The sequence below is a fragment of the Lepisma saccharinum genome, chromosome 2 (assembly GCF_977018435.1).
Source record: "Lepisma saccharinum chromosome 2, izLepSacc3.1, whole genome shotgun sequence".
Lineage (NCBI taxonomy): Eukaryota > Metazoa > Arthropoda > Insecta > Zygentoma > Lepismatidae > Lepisma > Lepisma saccharinum.
Window position 1 is genome coordinate 78,530,148 of NC_139230.1, and position 23,691 is coordinate 78,553,838.

The 23,691-nt window shown below is 36.8% G+C and overlaps 1 protein-coding gene across 1 annotated transcript in view; it reads right to left on the minus strand.

Annotated features, from left to right (window-relative positions):
* Window positions 1–4,279: 4,279 nt before the first annotated feature.
* Window positions 4,280–23,691, minus strand: part of LOC145984451 (uncharacterized) — a 39,318-nt gene continuing 19,906 nt past the window's right edge. The window contains exons 6-7 of the mRNA XM_083118110.1: window positions 19,911–20,094; window positions 4,280–4,800 (exon numbers count right to left, since the gene is read on the minus strand). Of these exons, the coding sequence (XP_082974236.1) occupies window positions 4,715–4,800; window positions 19,911–20,094 (270 nt within the window). The 3' untranslated portion in view covers window positions 4,280–4,714. The remainder of the gene's footprint in view (window positions 4,801–19,910; window positions 20,095–23,691) is intronic.

Here is a 23,691-nt window from a genome sequence, read left to right on the forward strand (position 1 = left end):
CAAATAAGATGGCAGTTACCCTCAAATGCAATCTTGTGAGAGCCTCCTCCGATAGTTTTACTTAACAACACTTATCAAAATAATCACATTAAAGTTACTTTCACCCTGTCACAGCTGGAGTTCTACGTCCCCTCAAGTAAGTTACGACCAAGAAAGCAACTCTCTCGCCAATGCAGTAGAACCAATGCACTTGAAATATCACCAATTTGGAGTATGTGTATGGCATGTAACAAGATTGTTAAATGTGAAAAAAGTGTGGATCTATTTTCCTCAACCTCAACACTGAAAAGGACAATTTTAAAACATATACAAAACAATACAATTTAAAAATTGCATGTTTATTAAATGTGTGTTTGTTTTAATGTATATGTGCATGGTACATGTATGTACTTACAGGAATGCGGGGCAGGGTTCCCATTAGCGTCACTTTGCAGTCTTAACTGAGCAAAATACAAAAGAATAATGATACTTGTGATGTTGTAACATAACATATACATATATGCTTCTTACAAGATCACAAGCATCACTATTCTTTTGTATTTTACTTCTTCTTTTGTGTATATACTTCATAGAGAAGTGAATGTAAGTTCAGAAAAAAAGTGTTGTTTTTTTTAAAAATCTTTACTACTTTTCTACATAATTTCCTTGCAGGTTTCAACATTTATTGTAACAAAATACGAGTTTTTGGATACCCTCCTCATAGAACTCTGCCGCCTGTGATGATAGCCAGTTACTCACGGTCGTTTTTACTTCTTCATCAATGTTTAAACGCTTGCCACCCAGGAAGGTCTTCAGATGGTGGAAGAGGTGGCAGTCGCTAGGTGCAAGGTCTGGACTGTATGGAGGATGATCGAATACCTCCCAGCCGGTCAAAGTTAAAGCAAAACAGACACTTTCAAAGTGCAAGATCATGACAACAGTGTTTTGGGACAGGCAGGGTATTTTGTTAGTGGACTTTTTGCCGAAAGGAAAAAGAATTAACTCAGCTTCCTACTGTGAGACCTTAAGAAAACTTCATCGAGCAATCCAGAACAAACGGCATGGAATGCTGTCAGCTGGTGTCATACTGATTCATGGCAATGCAAGGCTACATGCTGCAGCTCAAACCCAAGATCTGATCCAATCTATCCGCTGGGAGGTATTTGATCATCCGCCATACAGTCCATACCTTGCACCTAGCGACTACCACCTCTTATCCCATCTGAAGATCTTCCTGGGCGGCAAGCGTTTAGACACTGATGAAGTGAAAACGACCGTGACTTACTGGCTATCATCACAGGCGGAAGAGTTCCATGAAGAGGGTATCCAAAAACTCTTATTTCGTTATGATAAATGTTTAAACCAGCAAGGAAATTATGTAGAAAAATAGAGAAGTGTATGTAAATTTAGAAAAGAATGGATTTTTGAAAAACATTTACTTACTTCATTTTTATTGCAAAACAGACCTTACTTAAAAAATAACCCTCATGTGTGTGTGTGTGTGTGTGTGTGTATATATACAAGGTGTCGCAAAACTCTTTCAACAACGCTTGGGAGCTGGTAGATATCACAAAAACAAGTAACTTTTCCCTATAAAGTTTACCTCGAAAGTGCTTAGTTTCTGCACTATAAGCGCTTAAAGTCTATCCTGTACGTATGCAACCCAACACAGCAAACGTTTGCTCTGACATATCTACCAGGGGTGCGTGGCAAGGTTGCCACTAGCGTTCCTCGTTAAGAGAGACGACTTGAAAACAACATCTTGGTAGTCTTCCCTGAGCAAAATCCAAAACATTAATGGTACTTGCGATGTTGTAAGAAGCATTGACAGTATTTATAAACTGACCAAGACAAATAATGGGCAGACTGAAATTCAAGATTACTCATTCTAAAATATCTCCATAAATGATTGATTGATTTGGTTTATTTTAATTCGCTTTTCTGCCACCTTTGGCTAATTGCGAAGATGAGGATGATATGATGAAATAACAAATGACACCAATGTCTAGACCAGGATTTAAACCCGTGACACCTGGTGCCGTAGCGAGCTGTGCTAACCACATCACCACGGAGTGTTTCGTATATCATGCAATATCAACAATTGCAAGGCACACGTGAGATAGAGGAAATCCACAAACGAACAAATGTAAGCATGATGTGTTTGAGGCCTCGTTTCAAACAAGCAGACTGTAATGTTATTACAAATTATTTATTAGAAAATTTTGAACTAGCGCTATTGCAAATCAAGTTTGTTATAAAAAGCAGGCTGAAAAGAAAGAAAAATCTCCGGCAGATGAATATTCTTGAGCCACTTCGGTGACTGAGTACGTTTAGTGATCGACACATGATCTCTCTCTACCAAAATTTCCGGACACAAGATCCAACCTGGACAAAAATGTCACCGGATCTTTTGTCCTCATATTTACTATTTACCCGAAAGTGCAGGAAAATTATGTACAATGAGAATAATATAAATTCACAAGAATTATTCCGGAAATTCATCTAGATGTCAGAATCTTGCTCATTTGCTACAAAACGTTGTTTCCAGGGTGAACTAAAAGTTGACATTTTGGTGCCTTCTGAAAATATTACTCTTACATTTCAATGTTGATATCAATTACTACAATGAATAATAAATATGTACAATTTATGACGTGTACTCAATGGTTTCCTTTTGATTTTTTTTTTCACGTTCCATGATAAGAATGCAAAGCAAAGATGCAAAATGAGAAAACTAATTCGCACACATGAAAAGAGTGTAAATCACGAGGATTTCTCTTGATGTACCAATATCAAACGATATCGTGAAGTGCAGAACAAACTAGTACAGACAGTAAGTATGCACCGAACTCAATGTAATTCCTTTCAATGAAATATTAATTTCTTCCTACAACTTCTTTAATACAGCTTTCAAGATTAACCAGTTTGAGTGGAGAGAAAGAGATAGAGAGAGAGAGAGGGGGGGGGAGTTTTTAATTCGCATGTTCCTAGTATTGCAAATAATCATTGGAATTTTCTTGATACCAATTTTAAAACACATAATTTTTCTTACATGCATATCAGTTGTCAGTAAAATTTATAGGTTGCCACTGTTTTCTAAAATTTGCTAGGGATCTTGGGTTCGAATCCTGGCTTGGGCATGTATGTTTGTGAGTGTCCATTCATCAATTTATTCATATCATCATCACTCATCACCATCTTCGTAAATTAGCCAAAAGTGGCACAAACAGCTAAGTAAAATAAAGCAAATCAATCAAGCAATGAATCAATCAATCATTAAATTAAAAGAGCCTCGCAATTATTTCCTTATGAGACAACACGATTAGCAATAATGCTAGCACAGATAGGAATAATTTTCAAATAAATTGTAATAACCCGGGTTCGAGTCCTGGTCGAGCCTGCATTTTTCGCTGAAAATTTCTACATTTCAGACTGCGTGTTCGAAACAAGGCAGCAAACACATCATGCTTACATTTGTTTGTTCATGGATTTCCTCTATCTCACGTGTTCCTTGCAATTGTTGATATTGCATTATACACGAAACACTCCATGGTGATGTGGTTACCACAGCTCGCTACGGCACCAGGTATCTCGGGTTTAATTCCTGGTCTAGACATTGGTGTCATTTGTTATTTCATCGTATCATCCTCATCTTCGTGATTAGCCAAAGGTGGCAGAAAAGCGAATTAAAATAAACCAAATCAATCAATCAATTATGGAGATATTTTAGAATGAGTAATCTTGAATTTCAGTCTGCCCATTATTTGTCTTGGTCAGTTTATAAATACTGTCAATGATTCTTACAACATCGCAAGTACCATTAATGTTTTGGATTTTGCTCAGGGAAGACTACCAAGTTGTTGTTTTCAAGTCGTCTCCCTTAACGAGGAACGCTAGTGGCAAACTTGCCACGCACCCCTGGTAGATATGTCAGAGCAAGCGTTTGCTGTGTTGGGTTGCATACATACAGGATAGACTTTAAGCGCTTATAGCGCAGAAACTAAGCGCTTTCGAGGTAAACTTTATAGGGAAAAGTTACTTGTTTTTGTGATATCTACCAGCACCCAAGCATTGTTGAAAGAGTTTTGCGACACCCCGTATATATTAGAGTGGCCCTTATTTTAAAACTTTTGAAATTCTCTGCTCCAAACCTCTAATCTTGTTCCAATATATAATAAAGGATACCTACCAAAATTTCAGCTCAATTGCAGTATTTTAAGGTTTTTAAAGTTTCAAATTTCACCAAAATAATAGTCAAGCATAATCGAAAGACAAATTTTAATAGAACTGTTGTCTGCATACACAATGAAACACAGATAGTTCCACTGGAAAATATCAACTCCTTAGTTTACAGGAAGTAATATATTATTGTCTTAAACTTTCAAACACAAATTTAAACATTAATTGCATACCTACACAAACAATTAAAATACTTTCAGTATTATCACAATGAAATTTTACAGGAAGTAATATATTATTGTCTTAAACTTTCAAAAACAAATTTAAACGTTAATTCCATACCTACATAAACTATTAAAAGACTTATCACAGTATTATCACAACAAAATTTGTACCTCTCGATCACATAATGTGATCAGTATCTTACTGTACCATTTTTGTCTTTACAAACACATTCCATCAACATCACAGCTGGTAAAGAGTATGTCAACAGGCAATAAATAGCTTCATTCACCACTTCTGACACTTTTGGCAGGTTTCAATTGCTATGCAATTTCTACTTCCTCTTGTCTTGGTCTTCTGTTTGACCCAAAAATAAATGAAAACCTTTGCCACGATCGCAACCATGAGAAAGAAAATTCACTATAAAAGGAAGAGCAAAAAAAACAGTAATTACCATAAACATGCACAAGATGAAATTAATAAAATTAACAGAAAGTTCACTATAAAAGAAAGAGCAAAAAACAGTAATTACCACTAAGATGCACAAGTTGAAATCAATACTTTGCGGATTGGTCTGAAAATACCAATTTTTTTCTGCGAGATTTTTTTTTTCCAGAAAATCATACACAATATGTTGCAGTGTGTTGTTATGAGGATCATTTTTAAAAAAAGTGATTACTCAAGAATTTGTTCATTGTCACTGGTAGCAACAATTAATCATGGATTCAAAAAAATGGCTCTATTCCTGCTTCTACATGTGACATCATGTAGTTCCACATATTGAGGTGCGGCAACAGCACTACAACATCTGTAGCCATATTGAGTAGTGCACTCTGAAACAATGTTCTCACAAAAAGAACTAATTATGATCATCAAAATCCAAGTTGCATGTGAAAGAAATCCCCACCTAGTGGTTGCAGGACCTTGTAGTTGGTGGTGGGGCTTGTGTGCTCTGATGATCCCCTAGGCTATACTGGTGGTAGCATAGCTACTGGCAGTCTGTCCCATGTCGGGCAGGCTAATGGATGAAGAGCCAGAATAAGTAGCAACCTAATGGTCGATGGGCACCTTGTAAGTGCACCTTACCAGGAATACGGTGAAGACTGCAACATCATCTGTGGTGGAGAAGGAGACCTTCGGAACAGCAGAGATGGCGGAAGAGGCAACCCACCCTCTTGGGAGAAGAGGGAAAACACTGCCTTGTGGAGAAGGGTAACTTCAAAGGCTAAGGGAGTAAACCCTGAAAGAAAATCCTGGTCTCCCAGGTTGCAGGTTGGGCACTTTGCCGACACCTCAGCCCTGAAAAAATCCAACAGTTACGAAACCTCAATCAGAGCCTCGGAAGGATGTACATAAACTAAGACAAAGGCGAAAGGATATGGACATTGAGGTACATGGAACATCAGAAGACTTCTCAAACCAGGGGCCCTGAAAATAGTCAAAGACCAACTGATTAAATATAACATACAGATAGGGCCTCCCCCATGGCGCAGTGGTAGCGTCTTTGCCTTGTAATCAAGGGGTCCCAGGTTCGATACCCGGTGGAGGCACAAGTGGTTCGGATCCCACATTAAACTGTAGGTCCAGTCCCGATTAGCCTTACTGTGCATAAAGTGGACTTAAAACAGCAACTCAAATAACATACAGATAGCTGCCCTACAGAAAACAAGATGGACAGATAATAACATATGGGAAACAAAGGCACATGTTATATACAGTAGTGGCAAAAAGAAATGAAGGCCACCCCAGCTTCTTTATTTCCTTGTAGAGAAGAATGAAAGAGAACGTAATTGATTCTAAACCAATAGATGAAAATAAGAATGAGAACTAAATTCTTTAATGTAAAAATTATAAATAAGGACACTGAAATTTCGCGAATGCTTTAAATGGAAAATTACTTTAAAGTGTGCATGATTTTGTTTCGAGTGAAGTGGACGTAAGTTTTGACCATTTTTTACTCCAATTTATTCCCGAAGTTCCACGAAATACAAATCAAGATGCGAAATGAAAGTGTCGAAATTCACAAAATAACACCGAAATTCAGTTATCAAAACAAAATAAACATTAATTTACCTTCTTTCATAATAAAACATTGAACATTGGAATGTTATTTTGCTCATGAAAGTTAAGATTTCATTACAGGTGACAATGACTGCGTAAAGAGTTTTACATCATCCAAAGTGCAAGCGGTGTTGGTGATAAGTATTTAGCCTCTTTCTTCTCCGTTCATTCATTTCTCCATTCCTGCAACTCAGGCTATCTTGCTCCAACGTAATGTGTAAATATGTTGCTGTCATGCAGAAAATACGGAAATTAGTTTTTTGCTGTTAATGTTATGTTTTTGTAGCTAAAACTCAAATGTTACAGTAGGATTATTTTTCATAGTGTTCATAATTTTGTTCAAAACTCTGTGTCCAGAACCTGAACTATTTGTTACTGATGTGAAAGTGTTAAATAGTGCAACAGCAACAGAATGTGCATGAACATTAAGGATTGCTTCCACATATATGAAATAGCTTACGAGAATATTGTATGCATTCTTAGTGGCAGTGCATGTGGCAGAGCAGCCCACGGTTGAACCTCGCCCCCTAAATAAAGGAATTATTATTATTATTATTATTATTATTATATGACGAAGTGTATAGACTCTCTGAAGGTGCTGCTCTGTGAGGAATTTATTCATGTTCAATGTTGGGACCATAAACTGAACCTTGTACAGTCACAGTGGCCTTCAGCATTACCTCAACTGAATGAGTGTATTTCCAAATGTAAGCTAGCTTTTCAAAATACTCGCAAAAGAAAACATAATTATGTTACTTTCTTAAGGGAGAAGTATCCTAATGATGAAAAAGCCCCCAATATATTTCCATCCCCAGTTTTAAAAAGATGGAATTCCTGGTATCATGCTGTTAAATATATCGAAATATATCTTACAGAAATGGATTAATACTTTTGCTCACTTCATGGTGAAAGTTGTAGTGCAATTGATTATTTCAAGAATCTTACTCAGACTGAAATTCTTGCCATACAATGCCAAGCCCTTTTTTTGGTAGAACATTTTCAGCAGTTTGCTGCAACCATTACAGAATTTGAAACATCCAACAAGCCAATGTGTCACAGACTTGTGAGAGAAGTTGGTCAGTTAAAAAATACAGCACAGTTTGTGGCTGATGGTGTGTTAGGAGAAAGAACATCAAAGGTTCTAAACAAAATTTCTACGCTGAAAGTGGCTGTTCTAAAAGGGCAATTTAAGATGTTAGGCAACAAGGCTTGTACAAAATTAAATTACTTGCTCCGCGAAGATCCAGGAAACATTTTTTTTTGAAAATGTTAATGTTTTATTTAATATGCAGAATGTTGCAAGAAATATTGTCAACGAAGACTTGTGCGACATTTGCAAAAATGTGCCTAGTCTAAAAGCATGTTCACAATTAGATTCTTTGAGAGAGTACAAAGCTTTTCAGGATATGGTAAAGAGTGATGTGAAAGTGTCAGGTGCATTTTTGAATTTAATTAATATGCTGCTAGCACTTAAAGATGAACACGAAAGCTTTGTGTCACTAGCTGTTAAGTGTTGTGGGTTCCTGTTAGTATTGTTGACTGTGAGTGCTTTTTCAGCTTATGGTAATATACTGGTCAAAAAAAAGTTTTGCATATTGCAAGTTTTTCATATTCTGCATCACTGACACAAATCTCCATACCTTTGAAGCGCACACATCAACTGAAGGCCAATTCAACACACAAAAGAGCAGGTACATGTCTGTCACCGGGTTTTGAAGCATGTTTCACATTTTAACCTCGTAATTCACCCACAGATTGTCTCGCAGTTCGTGAGAAGGGGGAGTATAAAGTACTGAATGTCTCAAGGAAGGTTGTAATGGTTGTCATGGTGTGAGTTTACATTTTAGAAATGCCACGAAACACACTTTTGGCAGTGGATAGAACCAGAATAGTGACTCTACTACAGGAAGGTGTGAAGCAACTGGACGTAGCAATCAAAGTGATGTTTCTAGGGTGTGGAAGAAATTCCAGGAGACCCATTCAATAGCAGATAGGCCCAGAGAAGGAAGACCACACAAAAACAACAGCTGCACAAAACAGGCATATTCGTATTTCTGCACGCAGACATCCTACGTCCACAGCAACCCAACTCCAGAAGGAGCTCTGTGATACCTCAGGGATCATGGTGTCCACCCAAACGGTGCGAAACCGACTATACAATATAGGGATTGATGCCCTTTGACCTTTGAAAGTTCCTCGACTCACTGCACGACATAGGGCACTACGCGTAAGATGGGCTAGACAACATGAAAACTGGACCCGGGAACAGTGGTCACAAACACTATTTACAGATGAAGTATGGGTTAGTCTGCACCCCGATGACAACACTATACGTGTCTGGAGAGCAAATGAGCAGCGTTTCAATTAATCGTTCCCCCGATATGAATTGTATCGAACATGCCTGGCACCTTCTGAAACATGCCATTGCAAACCGCCTTCACCCACCACAAACCCTACGTGATCTGATACATGCTGCCATTCAGGAATGGGACAATCTTTCAGCATGTCCCGTCGTGTTCGAGAATATCTACGTGTTCATGGAGGCCACACACATTACTGACTAGACGGTGAGGGGTTTCTAATAGGTTTACTCACCTTGGTAATTGGTCATCTTTTTGTTGCATCTTACTTTTGTTAGGAAAACAACTTTGTTTCTTTTGTTACTTTGGTTACATATTTCAGAATTTTCTTTCAACTGTTTTGTGTTTTGTACTTTCATTGCCCTAGTCGGAGGTATCGACATGTGTGACTTCTGTGATGCAGAAAATAAAAATTTTGTTATATGCAAAACTTTTTTTGACCAATATATAATGACCAACCACAGATACAATTTAAAACCATGCAATGGAGAGGTTATGTTAAGTGTACACTTTAACTGACAAAAGGTAGGTGCAGACTACTTAACTCTGACTTTTATTTACCATAAATCAGTGTCCCTATTTATAAATGTCTATACACCTACCTAAGAAAAAGAACAACTAATAAAAGACGACTTCTATGATAAACTAGAAAAGACCATAGACAGTGTACCATCCAGTGATGCGAAGATGATAATGGGGGAACTGAACGCACAGATAGCCAAATAACAAATTTATAAAGAAACAATTGGAAGGCACAGCTTACATGGAAATTCCAACGATAATGGTCATAGACTCATTGACTTGGCAATTAGTAAAAATATGATAATAGAATCCACAAACAAATACATAAATATATGTGGAGATCACCTGATGGAAAAAACAACAACCAAATAGATCATGTTCTGATAGATTGAAGGAGGGCAACAAGTATTCTAAATGTATGATATAATACAGAGGGGCCAGTTGTGGAACAGACCTGTACCTAGTCAAAATAGTCTTCAGAGGACGAATAACAAAATCATCAAGAAACAAAACAGAACCGAATCAGAGATATGATATTAAGAAACTGGCAGAAAAGAAACATAGTGAGAGGTTTAAGAAGGAAATAGAACACAAAATAGAACAAGTACCATGCAAGCAACAGAAGAAGCAGAAGTGGAAGAAATATGGAAGATAAAATCAAATATTGAGGAAACATCAAGGATGGTGTTAGGACCAATGCAGTATAACAAAGGGAAGGAACGTTTTGATGAAGAATGTAAAAGGGCCATCCAAGAAAAAGATACAGTATACGAGTCGTATCTAGATAGACCAACAAGAGCAAAGAAACAAAAAGTGGAGGAGCTAGGAAAGAGAGTGTATAATATATGCAGGGTGACCACTCTAGGACCATATTAAAATTCAAGCATAATTCCTGGTTTTCAAGACGAACATTCCAAAAATTCAAGGGTACAAGCAGATGTTTTCTCTGCTTCACCCTTACTTATTACCACCTCTCATCACCCACACACAAATATATTAACAATATAAAGGGTCTTTGTGATTCCATTCAATTAAACGGTAGGCTACATATATTTAAAATATTTAATTTAATTTAAGGTAGAGAATATACATTTGACATTTCACATACTCACACTCGAAATACATCTAAAACAAAGTCACAAACGGTATGAGATAAAGTAATCTACGAAAAATTGTCAATTGTATAAGAACATCAAAGATATCCTGCAATAATATTCTGTATGTCAGATAGATTGTTCCGCAAAGGACATTAACAAAGCAAACAGATTGAGAGAATTCTGTTTTGTTTTATATGTGGCTTTCCTTTCTTTTCCTTCCTCGATAAAAATAAAAGCTAAACTGTGAAAAATGTGCCTCAAGGCATTAATAAATATATGCAAATTCAATGGGATTTGGATTAATAAAATAATAAAAGTTGCAAATTTTCACATCTACAGAGAAAAATTCAAGGAATTCCCGGCGAGTAGCCATGCTGAAATGTCGTAAGATGAAAACAAAACATATAACAGAGAAAATAAATAAAATTAATCAAGACTTTGAACAAAAAAATAATATATGGTGTGCAAGGAAAGAAAGAATATAAGGGAAGGATTTAAACCAAGAATAAACATCTGTAAATATAAAGATGGAAAATTACTGGGGAATGAAAAACAAATATTCAATAGATGGACTGAATATTTTGAACAGTTACTGAACAACACAGACCTACAAAATGAGGACCGAGAAATGAGACCAAGGACGGAAGAAGAATCAGAAGAGCCACCCACACTAGCAGAAAATTAAAAAGCTATTCGGAATCTAAAAAAAAAAAAAAAAAAATCTCCAGGGAAAGATAGGATACCAGCAGAAATATGGATGGAAGAAGTTGTTACAATCCCTACACTTACTCCCATGAAAAAAAAAAGCTTAGAACATATGCCAGATGACTGGAAAGAGAGTATAATTTGCCATATATTCAAGAAAGGGTATAAACAAATGTATGAAAATTACAGGGGAATATCCTTGCTGCATGTAGCATACAACATATTGACAAGCATATTTAAGAGAAAGACTACAACCATATGCAGAAGTAGCATTAGGAGAATACCAAGCCGGCTTCATAAAAGGCAGGTCTACAACAGATCAAATACATACAGTCAGAAGACAGATACTGGAGAAGTGTTGGGAAGGGAACATAGAAATAACACAAGTCTTTGTCGATTTTAAACAAGCATATGACTCCATTGATAGAACTAAAATTGGAAACATATTGAGAACATTCAGAATACCTGCAAATTCGATTGGTAGAAATGATGATGAAGAATACCACAGCATGTGTGAAGATACAAGCAAATATGGGAGAGAACTTTCCAGTTAAACAAGGACTCAAACCAGGGTTGGCCCGAGTGGGCCCAGCCCAGTTTTCCCCATGCGGGTTTTTACAGAAAACCCCACTCAAAATGTGCTTTTTTTTTCAGAAAATGTTGTAATTTATTGCTTTAAATAATTGTAAGGTTCTAGAATTGTCAACATCTTGAGAAAGTTTATAAAATAAAAGCTTAGCCAAGCTTATAATACTCAAAATAATTAATGTGGAACAAGTCACAGTGATTTTTTTTCAGGATATTTTTCTCAAATCATGCTAGAAATGGACTTTTAACAGAAATAATACAAACTTACATCCAAGAAGCAAAAAAATCAAAAGGTCTAAAATATTTAGATAAAACATTGAACGAACAAAGCTTATAATTTTGAAATGTGGTAGCACTTTAGATATCAGTCACTTCCGTATGTGCGCAAGCCACATAGTTTCACCTCTGACAATCAACTTTTACAATAATTTTTTCCATGAATAAAACATTACAAAGAAGGATTGAGTACATGTTATTGAAATGTCGTGAAAGTAGAATATAGTTAATTGTGGTATAATTAAACCAAACACTTTTCAAATGATTCATTTCATTTCTCAAAATTTAGTATGTGCGCAAATGTTGTTATCTTTCCAATGCCTTCCACTGAGACAGTGACCCCTCCCTCCCTACAGTTCAGTGCATTGATTGAACATAATGGGTTGCTTGCCCATGTAGGATAAATGTAATTTGTGGTTAGGAGCTCTATGCCCAAGAAGTCTAGCACACTCATAATCTACCACAATTTCTTTTCATCTTAAATATAGAGGGTGTGGGGTACTTACTTGAGTAAATACAATGCATATGTATACTTTCATATTTTGGCCATTTTTGACATTTTCAAACCTTTTTAGAGACTACAATTTCGAGCTTGTGCATGAAACTTTCAGGAGCATTGTGACATTACTTGCACTGTAAATTCACAATAAAATTATCGAAACCTAATGCACAATTTAGGAGGAGCATGGGTGGGGTGGATAGGCAAAGAAAGACAAGTCATCTATTTAGTGACCATGATAACATGTTTCTGCAGCTAGAAAACTTGACAGACTGCAATGGTACTACATGTGAGTGAAATTGAACAATGTGTTTCAAGATGGTGAATGAAAAACTTGATTTTCCTCATGTTGCACGCATGCTCTATACCATGCTCTCTTTTTCCCCAAAATTGTCTACAATGCATTTTCAGAGTATAAGGAACTAAACTCAGTCATTGTAGATAATCCGTCAGTCCGCAATTTTACAGTAAAACTTTTAAAATTATATTTCAGAGTTTAGGAGTGGTGGTAAAATCGCAAACATACATTTTGCCATAAATGTAAAGCTTTTGAGTTGCAATTTTTAGAGTTACAAGATAACTTAAAGGATTGGTGTCATATTGTATTTGAGAAAAATTGTCACCATGTTTAAAGATGGTGGACGACACACTGATTTAACATGCTTTGCGAAAGCTTTAAGTTATGCAAATATTTGAGGTTAGATTTTCATAGATTAAGAAAACCAAGTCTCAGCTACATTAGGACATTACTTGAGCTTGAAGTTTTTAATTAAAAAAACTGTAATATAGTGTGGGGTTTCGGAAGGGTCACCAATTTTGAGACCAGGATATCTAGAAATTTTAGAGTCTTTAAGCTGAAATTCATGTTGCAAATAGGTACACCCAGGGAATGATTTTATTTTGCATTTGCATTTGTTGAAAGTATTTCAAGATGGTGGATGAAAAATTGATTTTTCATATTCCGAGGTAGCTCCAAATTCTGATGCCACTGTTAAATATCTGCCTACACTACATTTTTGGACATTAAGAAAATATGCTTAAATATTTTAGGGCATTTGTTAAGCTATGGCCAGACAAATATATATTTTTTAACAATATAGTGCATATGTATGTTGGGATCCAAATGGGGGCCACTAATGTTTTGTCCATAGGAACTGTTAGTTTCATAGCAACCTGATATTTTGGAGGATGGATACGGTATTCCATTTGGATGAAATCAGTCAAGACAATTAAATATGTGAACCAAAATTTTGGCATGGTTAATACACGGAGGAGATATTTAAACATGACACATCCACAAAAATATTGGGAAAACACAACTGTGAACAAACTGTATTGAAGCAGATTTAAAAGTGTGTATGCAGCTACTGTATGTTGTATAGTAGGTAGTAAAGTTCCCCTTGCATATCCTGGGTGGCTACTTACCGGGAATTCCTTCAATTGTGGGAATTATGCATAAATAATTGACTCTGTGAATTTTGCTCCGTAATGTTAAAAAATTGCAACATTTATTAAATCCATATCGCACTACGGGCATCCGCAATGGCACAGTGGTAGCATCATTGCCTTGTAATCAAGGGGTCCTGGGTTCGATACCCGGTGGAGGCACATAGTGGTTCGGATCCGGCTTTGATCTGTAGCTCCAGTCCCAATTAGCCTTTCTATGCATAGCCTTTCTGTGCATAAAGTGGACTTAAAAACACCAACTTAATCAATCAAACCATATCACATTGAATTTAAATGCTCTGAGGCAAGTTTTTAACCAATTTTATTTTTATCAAGGAAGGAAAAGAAGCTATGTGAAAAATAAAATTGAATTCTCTTGATCCGTTTATTGTCCTTTGTAGAACAATCTATCTGATAGACGGAAGATTATTGCAAGATAATATAACCTGAAGTTGAATTGGTAAATTTCAACTTAAAATTCTTATACAATTAACAATTTGTCATACATTAGTATATCCCGTAACATTAGTAACTTTTGTTTGTAGATGTATTTTGAGTGAATATGTGAAATCCAAATATAAACTCCACACCTTAAATTTAATATTTTTAATATACATATGTGCTGTTTATTTGAATTGATTTAAAATTTTTGGATACATTGGAATCACACAGAAACTTTATATTGTTAATATATTTGTGTGTGTATGTGTGTGGGTGGTGAGAAGCGGTAATACATAAGGTTGAAAAAGAGAAAACATCTTCTGGTGACCTTCAATTTTTGGAAAGTTCACCTTGAAAACTGGGAATTATACTTGAATGTTATCATGGTCCTAAAGTGGCCACCCTGATATAGCACCACGCCATGAAGGCATATTCAGAGGATATGTGGGTAGGGCCTGACATATTCTTGATCTCAGCCATTTTGAAGGTGATGTGATCACAACCAAACTTCGGCTGCCTTAACCCCTCAGGACCCATTGATCTGAGGTTGGTGAGTTCCATATCTGCTTTATGCAGGGACAAGACCGGAAAAATTCTGACCTTAGATCACCCACCCCAAGATTGAAACCTGGGTCTTCTGCATGGAAGTCAGCCAGCCTGTCTACTTTTTTTTTCATAATAAAAGTAATACCGCTAAGCAGTATCTAGTAACCCCCTTTTTCTATTTATTTTCTCAATTTACTGTATTTTCTCTGTTATCATTGGGCCAAACACAAATATCCACGTCTAAATCAGGATTCAAACCCAGGACCCCTGGCATTGCAGCATGCTGTTCTAACCACTCTGCCACGGAGGGGGACTAAATCACCACAGCTATCAAGTATTAGTATAGTATTGCAATGCGCAGCCCTGGGAACTGATCACAGATCTATTAACTGTTACGCCATCCAGCAAGAGTAGAATCAAACTGTTGGTCAATTTTTTCAGAACATAGTATTTTAGATAATTTAATCATTTGTCCCACACTGTGGCTGTGCTGTCATGCTTTGGGGTCCGGCTACGAAATGCATGCAGGATTGAGTCTCCTTGGGGAAACGTAACAGCTTTTCTCCTGAGATTTTGGCCTGTGTACGAAACTGGTGAACACTCACCATCATGTTTATATTGGGGAGCTACGAAAAAGTAGCGTAACCCAGTCATGAAAACCTACAACAACAACTGGGGGCCTGTCGTGCTGACCACACATCACCTCGTAACTGGCTGGATGATCTTCCACTTCTGGTGGTGGGAGTGAGGCCGGCAGTCTGTAGGTAGGCCCTGGCCCTCACAAGCACCACGGGTTATGGGAGTGAATTTACAATATCGGACCCCTCCCCGATTTTCATAATATTTTGCATACTCATTAATTGAGGCCTCCTAATCACGAATTTGAAGTTAAAATTTGGGGGTCATGTCTAGAAATTGCAAAATAAGCGAAATTGAGTGGTCCGTGATCGGAAAAGAAACCCTGTAATTCTCCAAGAAAACAACGTTTACTGCATTATTTTACGTTTTAGAATGACATTAATATATTCCTGATATTAATACGACCCAAAATTTTAATTATGCTTGCCTAACCTAACCTAACCATACCCTGAAAGATTCGTGGGGCTATCTGTCAATGGTTTGTGGGGCTACGACCCCAAATTTTAACTGTTTGCCTAACCTAACCTTACCGAGAATCGTTTGTGGGGTTATCCGAGAATGGTTTATGGTCCAATTGCGATCACCAACAGACAAAAAATGTTATTTTCATAGCACTATAACAGCAAACTTTCTTCACGGAAGATGCCATTTTCATAACCTGCAATTGAACGCTCGCAAAAATAAATTGTTCATATTAACAAACATGGTGCCCATGCTTGTATACAGAGAATAATTGCTAAAATTGAGAACGTTTACAACTTCTACACGTTAATAAACAAGTTCGATATGTCACCCCCAGATGTTAACATCAGATAATGCATCACGACTAGGTATTTCGTGAGTATAAGAAGTAGGATAGAAATTACGGAAGGGTCCAGTATTGTAAATTCTTACCAGGTTATGTATGTTTTTAGTTTAATCATTTCAAAGGTGTGAGGTGAGACTTCATTGTCAATTCTTAACTATGTTAACAGAAAACATTAAATAGTTTTTGATTGTGAACTAAAACAATACACATTGAATGTTCCAATATATTGCTATCAGGGAAAAATGGATTTAATTTTTAAAATATATATTTATAAACATAACATGAAAAAACCAATAAAACCCAGTTTTGCCTGGGATTAATCGGGTTTTATCTGAAAAAACAAAAAAACAAAAAAACACCCAGGTTGGGTTTTTTTTTAAAAAAATGGCAAAATACCAACCCAGCCTCAAACAAGGAGATGGTTTGGCACTGCTATTGTTCAATCTATCTCTGGAATATGTGATAAGGAAACTAATGATAGATACTAGGAGAACATTAGAATGTAAGTCGATGCAAATAGTTGGGTATGCAGATGGCATCAATATCAGAGGAAGATAAATAAGATCAATTAAAGAAGTGGTGGAAACACTAGACAAGAAAGGGAAAAGAATTGGATTAAAAATTAACACGAACAAAACAAAAATATTACTCCAGACGAAGAAAGCAAAGTCAAAGGAAAATCATATAAGGATTGGAGAACATGGATTGGAAGTGGTATCAAGTTTCCCTTATCTAGGACTATATATGACAGACAAAAATGAGAAGATACTAGAAGTAAGAAATAGAATACAAAGAGCCAATAAAGCATACTTCTCATTACTGCCATTCATTAAATATCATGGAGTAAACGATAGAGATAAAGTTACTTTGTACAAAACCCTAATTCGAAGCATTACGATATACGGGAGTGAAACATGGACCTTTAATCAAAGTGCAGCTGAAATGATGGACTTACTTGAACGGAAAATATTGAGGGAAATATTTGAACCAATAAAAGTGCAAGTAATTACATACCTCTAGACTCATGCAGAACTCAAAACATCTATCTCTGATGATTATCCAAGTTACAGTATGTTAAGAAAGTAACATACTACGAGAAAAAGATGCATGTGACACCCGTGTCACGGCGCATCCTTTAAGGGTTAAAAGCAGCAAAAGATGGATAAGGATACATTTTTTTGAGGTCAGTTTCAATTTTGGCATTCAAATGTATGTAGGCTTGCTCCAATGTCTTATGGAGTAACTAGTGTTCAGAAGCAGAATGTGGATATGGTGCTTCTGTTTGGTGAACATGCAAGTTGTCTGTTCTCCTTGAAAATGGCACATCAGTTGAACTTCTGCATATTCTCCAAGTGCTTTACTGAGCCACTCTTTTGTCATATTCATCATTGTACCCATTTATACCACAAATCCTGTCAACTTTGGAAGGTGGCTCCTAACTTGGTGTTCAAAGTGAAGAACTTATACCAGAGAGAAGGAACATATGAATCATTGCTAGTTGAGCTACAGAAGTGACAGAACACATGAACTTGAATTTTTTTTCCATGATATTTCCTTGATAAGATCACACGAATGTTCCAAAATACAGACGCGTGGTGTGGCATCTAGAAGTCTCTCCCATTTTTCCAGCTCTGACCTAGAGTTCAACAGGTTCCCATGAGTGAGCAACTCTTGGCCTTGTAGCCGAAAACTAACCGCTTCCATTCAAAACGTGTTCTTTGTTTCCTGTAACACTTCATAAAAAAGCGAAAGTGATAGAGACAATCATAACCACATAGGCCAACTAAAGATCATTAACCCGCTTAATGCATTGTCATCCAGGTTTCCACAAAAGTTTACTTCAATCTTACGTGCATCATAACTCCAGTTTCCCTACTTCATACATTTTCCTAACTGTGCCAATGTCATAATATTTGCCCAAAACGTGTTCTTTTGCCTGAGTGACTTCTCCCTCTTTTCCTGTGTGTGGGGGGGGATAGATGCCGATTGTTTCAGCCACGATTTTCTTACTCGTGTGTGAACATGGCCTGATTACAGGTGAGGGTGGAAGTGGACCCCTCCTCCTTTCCTTTGACATCTAAAATGGAGCAAACAGTTCTCGACACATTCTTGAAAAGTAACAAAAACCATACTACAAGTAAAAAAAAGTGACCCCTCCCCCTTCCCAGCTCATTCTCCGCCACTGGTGTGCACTGCAATGTGAAAATTGCAGAATTCAGTTGTTTTTTTTTTAAATGCCGTTGCCTGCATAGGAAATATTGGCTACATTATTGTTTGTTGCACGGTAGAACGTAAAGCAAGGATCATTTCTTTCTTCTCCACACCGCTGATAAAGGTTCCGTCTTTTGATAGTTGTGTTTTCTTTATATAGGAGGATTTTCTCTTCGACCACCTGTTCCTCGAACTTCTAGCTGGTCTCCTTGTTTTTACGCTGCAGATGGCACCAGGGTTTCATCTAGCATTTGCAAAGCCAGAGAGCGCAAAGCTTTCACTTTCTGATAACAGCAATGACTCATCTAGCATGAAGGAAAAAGTCATTGTTTTGAATCTCGCAAAGCTGTTTTGATTTGAAGATAATGAAATTGGATCATTGGATCGCCAGAAAGAAAAACAAGAGTTAAAACAACTTCATGTTCTGTGCCTTCTGATAAGCAAAACTGTAAATCTTATTTTGCACCTGACACAAGAATAAACTTCCTGAACAGTCAGAGCAGTGTTGATAGGAAATGTACACAATATAATCATCACTTTTCTTTAGAACCATTCATGTAGGAGGAAAGGGAAAAGTGCTTAATGTAGAAATGGATGCAGAGATTGATTAAAAGAAACATTAAATCATCGATTAACATGACAGTAAATAATGATCTCCCATTTTGGTACCTGAAAATGAGCAGATTTCATAAAGCTTGTTTTGAATTCATTTTATACTGATGGGCTAATCGGGACTAAATATAAATTTTAAAGTGAAATCCAATTCCAAACCCAAATGATTATGAGGTGCGACACTGTATAATGTGTCCTAGAATACACATTCGGTGCAAACAGATCACAAGTAGCGTGTTTCCTTTTTCAGGCTGGATTACAATGCAAGTCGAACAAGAGTTTGGACTGCTCCCTGGAATGGAGGTGGGGGATGAATATAAATTTGGTTGAAGCAAAGAAAACGTGACTTTCGTGACTTTTTTTACAATGTTTTTTACACAGCCGAAACCAGAATGGTTTCCCATGAACTAGAATTGTAAGAATTTCGGGGAAGAGCAACGACTGTGCACATTTAAAAGAAAATTACAATATTTAAAATTCCTTTTTGTGAAAATGTTTTCATGTTCTATTTTCCTTCTCACAACATGCATCCTGTGCATGACAGGTTGTATAACTACAGGGGATAAATGGTGTTACCATCTCCTGGGTACCTTTGTGTTCGTTTGAGCTCCGTTTAAGCTAAAAATTGGTTCAAATTCCAATATTGACAGCTGACTGTATATTAAATTACACTGAATTTCACATGCAGGCATGAAATGGTAAATTCAAAAGTTACTTACCAGCCTCTTCAGATTGCTGAGGCACAGATAGATCTGGAACAGATGGTTCAGGTGACCTTGAGCAATCAATATTTATTTGCCTCTTCATGTTCCCTCCTGTACCTGGACGGGTCATAGTTGAAATTTTAGACGTTTCTCCGGCTATTTTTGGTTTTGTTTCTCCACAGATGTTGTAATAGTTGTCCTGCAAAAATAAATAAATAAATAAAAATCTCAAGCTTCAATTTCCATGGAAGTAGATATCTGAACTCTGCCAAAAATAAGAAAAAAAATTCTAACACAATGTTCAAACGTTGCAAAATCTGTGATATTTATTTCCTTGAATGAACATAAATGCATGCATGAACACACACACACATCTATCAAGATTAGGTAATAATGTTGATTTTTTGGTTGTAATGGTACTGATTACTCAGTGTGGAGTTTGCCTAAAAAAATATTTAGGTTCTCCACTGAGATATAATATGGCATTGAAAGAAGTTTTAAGATTTAAGATTAAGATTTAAGATTTTTAAATCACGTCCATCTAACCTTCAAGATTTTAACCATAAATATAAAGAAACACTTTTATAACTTTGAAATAAAATCCAAATTTAAAATAAAGAGGGAATAATGAATAAAGTGTTATTATGCCACTAAATATTGAATAAATTTGACCTCTAAGCAGAGGTCTGAAGTAGCGTGCTACTTGTAGCTAGCTACAAAATTTATAGCTGTAGCTGTAGCGGTGCTACATTTTATAAATTGTACCTGTAGTTGTAGCGTCACTACAAAATTCCTGTATTTTGTAGCGAAAATCGCCTCGCTGCCAATACTTTTCTTGTTGGTGTTTTGAGGTAAATGTTTACATGGCAACAGTGTTTACCAGAGGAGAAGAAGAAGAAAGGTTACCATGCAACTGTGTAGCATGTTAACTTTGTTGTTTGTTCCTAAAGCAAAAAGTATAAATACCTTTGTCTTTGGTCTCTCACTCTTATTTGATTATTTTGTTTGTTATAAGTAATTGGAGCTCGTGAGCCCATTAATATTGTGCATGGGCATTGTTTTAGAGTACCACATATTTTAATAATGAGTGATACCGACAGCGAAGAATGTGGAAGCAAACTACGCGAAAAGTTACTTTCAAGAGGACAGGGAAAAATGGAAATTTTATTGTAAGCTGTAATCTTTGCGTAATAGGAAACAAATTGTCAGTAACAAACATCAGCATGTACAATACGAAAATTCACTTACAGGTAAGTTTAAAATTAAAGGATAATATAATAATGAAAGGGGAGAGATAAGCTTGGCCACATGTTTCATTACAATTTCTTGAAAGTGTGTAAATGTAGAAATAATGCAATTACATGCTACGTTGTTTACCTGCCAGTTGGTAACCATTAACATTTATCATGCAATTGTACATTTTAAATCGTTTTTCACCGAAGTTGGAAAGTGTTTCGTTTCATTAAATAGTATGAACTTTTCGACTTCTATCCAATGTATTACTTTGGAAGGATTAATTGAAGCAAGCAAAAGTTTCCGAGAAATTGTGCAGAATGTGCACCTAGTTTTAGTTGAAGAAAGCTCCAACTGTGCACCAATTTAGTACTGGAAAGTAATTTCCAAAGTTTCCGTGCACATAAAATTGAGGTGTGTGTGTTAACCTCAATTTGTAAATATTCGCCCGTAAATAGCGAGACCCGAATATAAAGCTCGGTATTATCTAACCTACTTGCTTGGCCGAATCATTTTCTCATGAATATAGTAATATTCGGTGCCTAATCTGCCATTTTGTGTAATTTATTAGGAATACACCATTAAGTCCGTGCAAATTATCCAACGTACTGTTATTTCTAACCTTTTTGAAGAGCAAAAAATATTGTAAACCATTTACGAAATGTTTGTTGCTTGGAATTTTGATCAACGTCTTCAATCGAAGTGATTTTTTTTTTCCGCTTAAATAAGAATTTTCAAAGGAATTGCAGAGAATTTCACAGTGCGAAAATTGAAATTTACAGAGTTATAATGAATTTAATACATTTATCACTAATCAGGATGCTACTACAATGTGTAGTTCTTAAGTCAATGTGGTGTTCATTGTCATTTAATATCATGCACGTGTGATATGACCACAAAAGACATAAGAAAAATGGAAGCGATTATTTTCACCAGGTGGTGGGAATAGCATATGAGGCTATTTTCACCAACAAATGTAAATACCTGACCATAGCATTGTATTTGGCACAAGTTTCTTTTGTTACATTGTGATTTCATCATGCTACAAATGCAATATTTATATGATTCGATTTAAGTCTGTTAACACATACTGTGGAGTTTTAGTGATTACTTAAGATTTTGTTCAATGTATGCTTTCGTAGTTGTGTTAGGTGGTCCAGGTTTGGTTTTCTTAGCATTAAAATAAAGTCCCTAAATGCATTCTACTAAACTTCTGATTTACTTCTACGTTACCCCCACACCCCCTACACCCCTTCATGGCGTGGTGCTATGCACAGGGGAGCACTTTACTTTTTTTTAATTCCCACCAGTCTACAATACTTAAGTCGCTTGACAATGGAAAATGCATTGTCCATGGGAAGAACGCATGCTTGCCTAAGATAATTTTTAAGTGTTTTTTTCAACATAAATAACTTTTTTCGAAATCCATACAAGGAAGGTTCAAATTTCGTGTGATAATGATTGCCAAAATTCTACGATTAGTGTGATAATTTAAAAAAAAAAAAAAATGAAATAATCTAAACCGTTACCCACATTGTAATCAAGGAGTACCATGTTTGATACCCAGTGGAGGCACATTGTAGTTCAGATCATATTTTAAAATGTAGGCCCGCTCCCGATTAGCCTAACTGTGCATAAAGTGGACTTATAATCTCATTGGGCAGTAGTATTGGGTTGGTGTGAATGAAATGTCCGCTTTGACGTCTGGTGGGAAACTCACCTCAACAACATGACACAGGGATTGACTGAGGTCACGGGTCTAACGTCATAAACTCTGTATACGTCCAGCAAACAGGCTGGAGCACCCAGACAGTCAGGAGGCAGTGTGTTGCTGATTTGAAAGTGCACCATGGAGAACACACAATTGCGAGCGATTTGTCTTTACGAATTCAAACTGGGACATTCTGTTCAGCAAGCCACCAAAAACTATAACAGTGTATTTGGGCCAGGAATGGTAAATGAATGCACCATTCGCCGCTGGTTTGTCAAATTTCGTTCCGGTGACACAGCATTGCAAAATGAACCCCGTGGCCATCAACCAACATCATGTTCAGATGAGCTCCTCAGGAACCCCGTGGAAGCAGACCCTCAGAAAAGTGTTCGTGCCATTGCAGACGAGTTAGGCATACACCATACCACTGTCGTTCGGCAGCTCCGTGCGATCAGTAAAGTGAAAAAGTTGGACTCATGGGTACCACATGAATTGACACCGATCAACAAGACTCGCCGTCTGGAGGTGTGAAGTTCTCTGAGTGTAAGGAATAGCCGGGATGGTTTCCTGCATCGGATTGTCACTTGAGATGAAAAATGGATCTGCTATGACAATCGTAAATGATCAGGACAATGGTTGGATCGTGATCAACATCCAGGGCTGTTTCCGAAACCACCTCTCCACCTACGGAAGGTGTTGTTGCTGGTATGGTGGTCTATGGTGGGTGTGATCCATCATGTCTTTCTCAGATGAGGTGAAACCATCACTGCAGATCATTACAGTGCTGAACTCCATGAAATGCACCGCAAACTTCTCCGCAAGCATCCAGAAATGGTCCACAGACATGGTGTC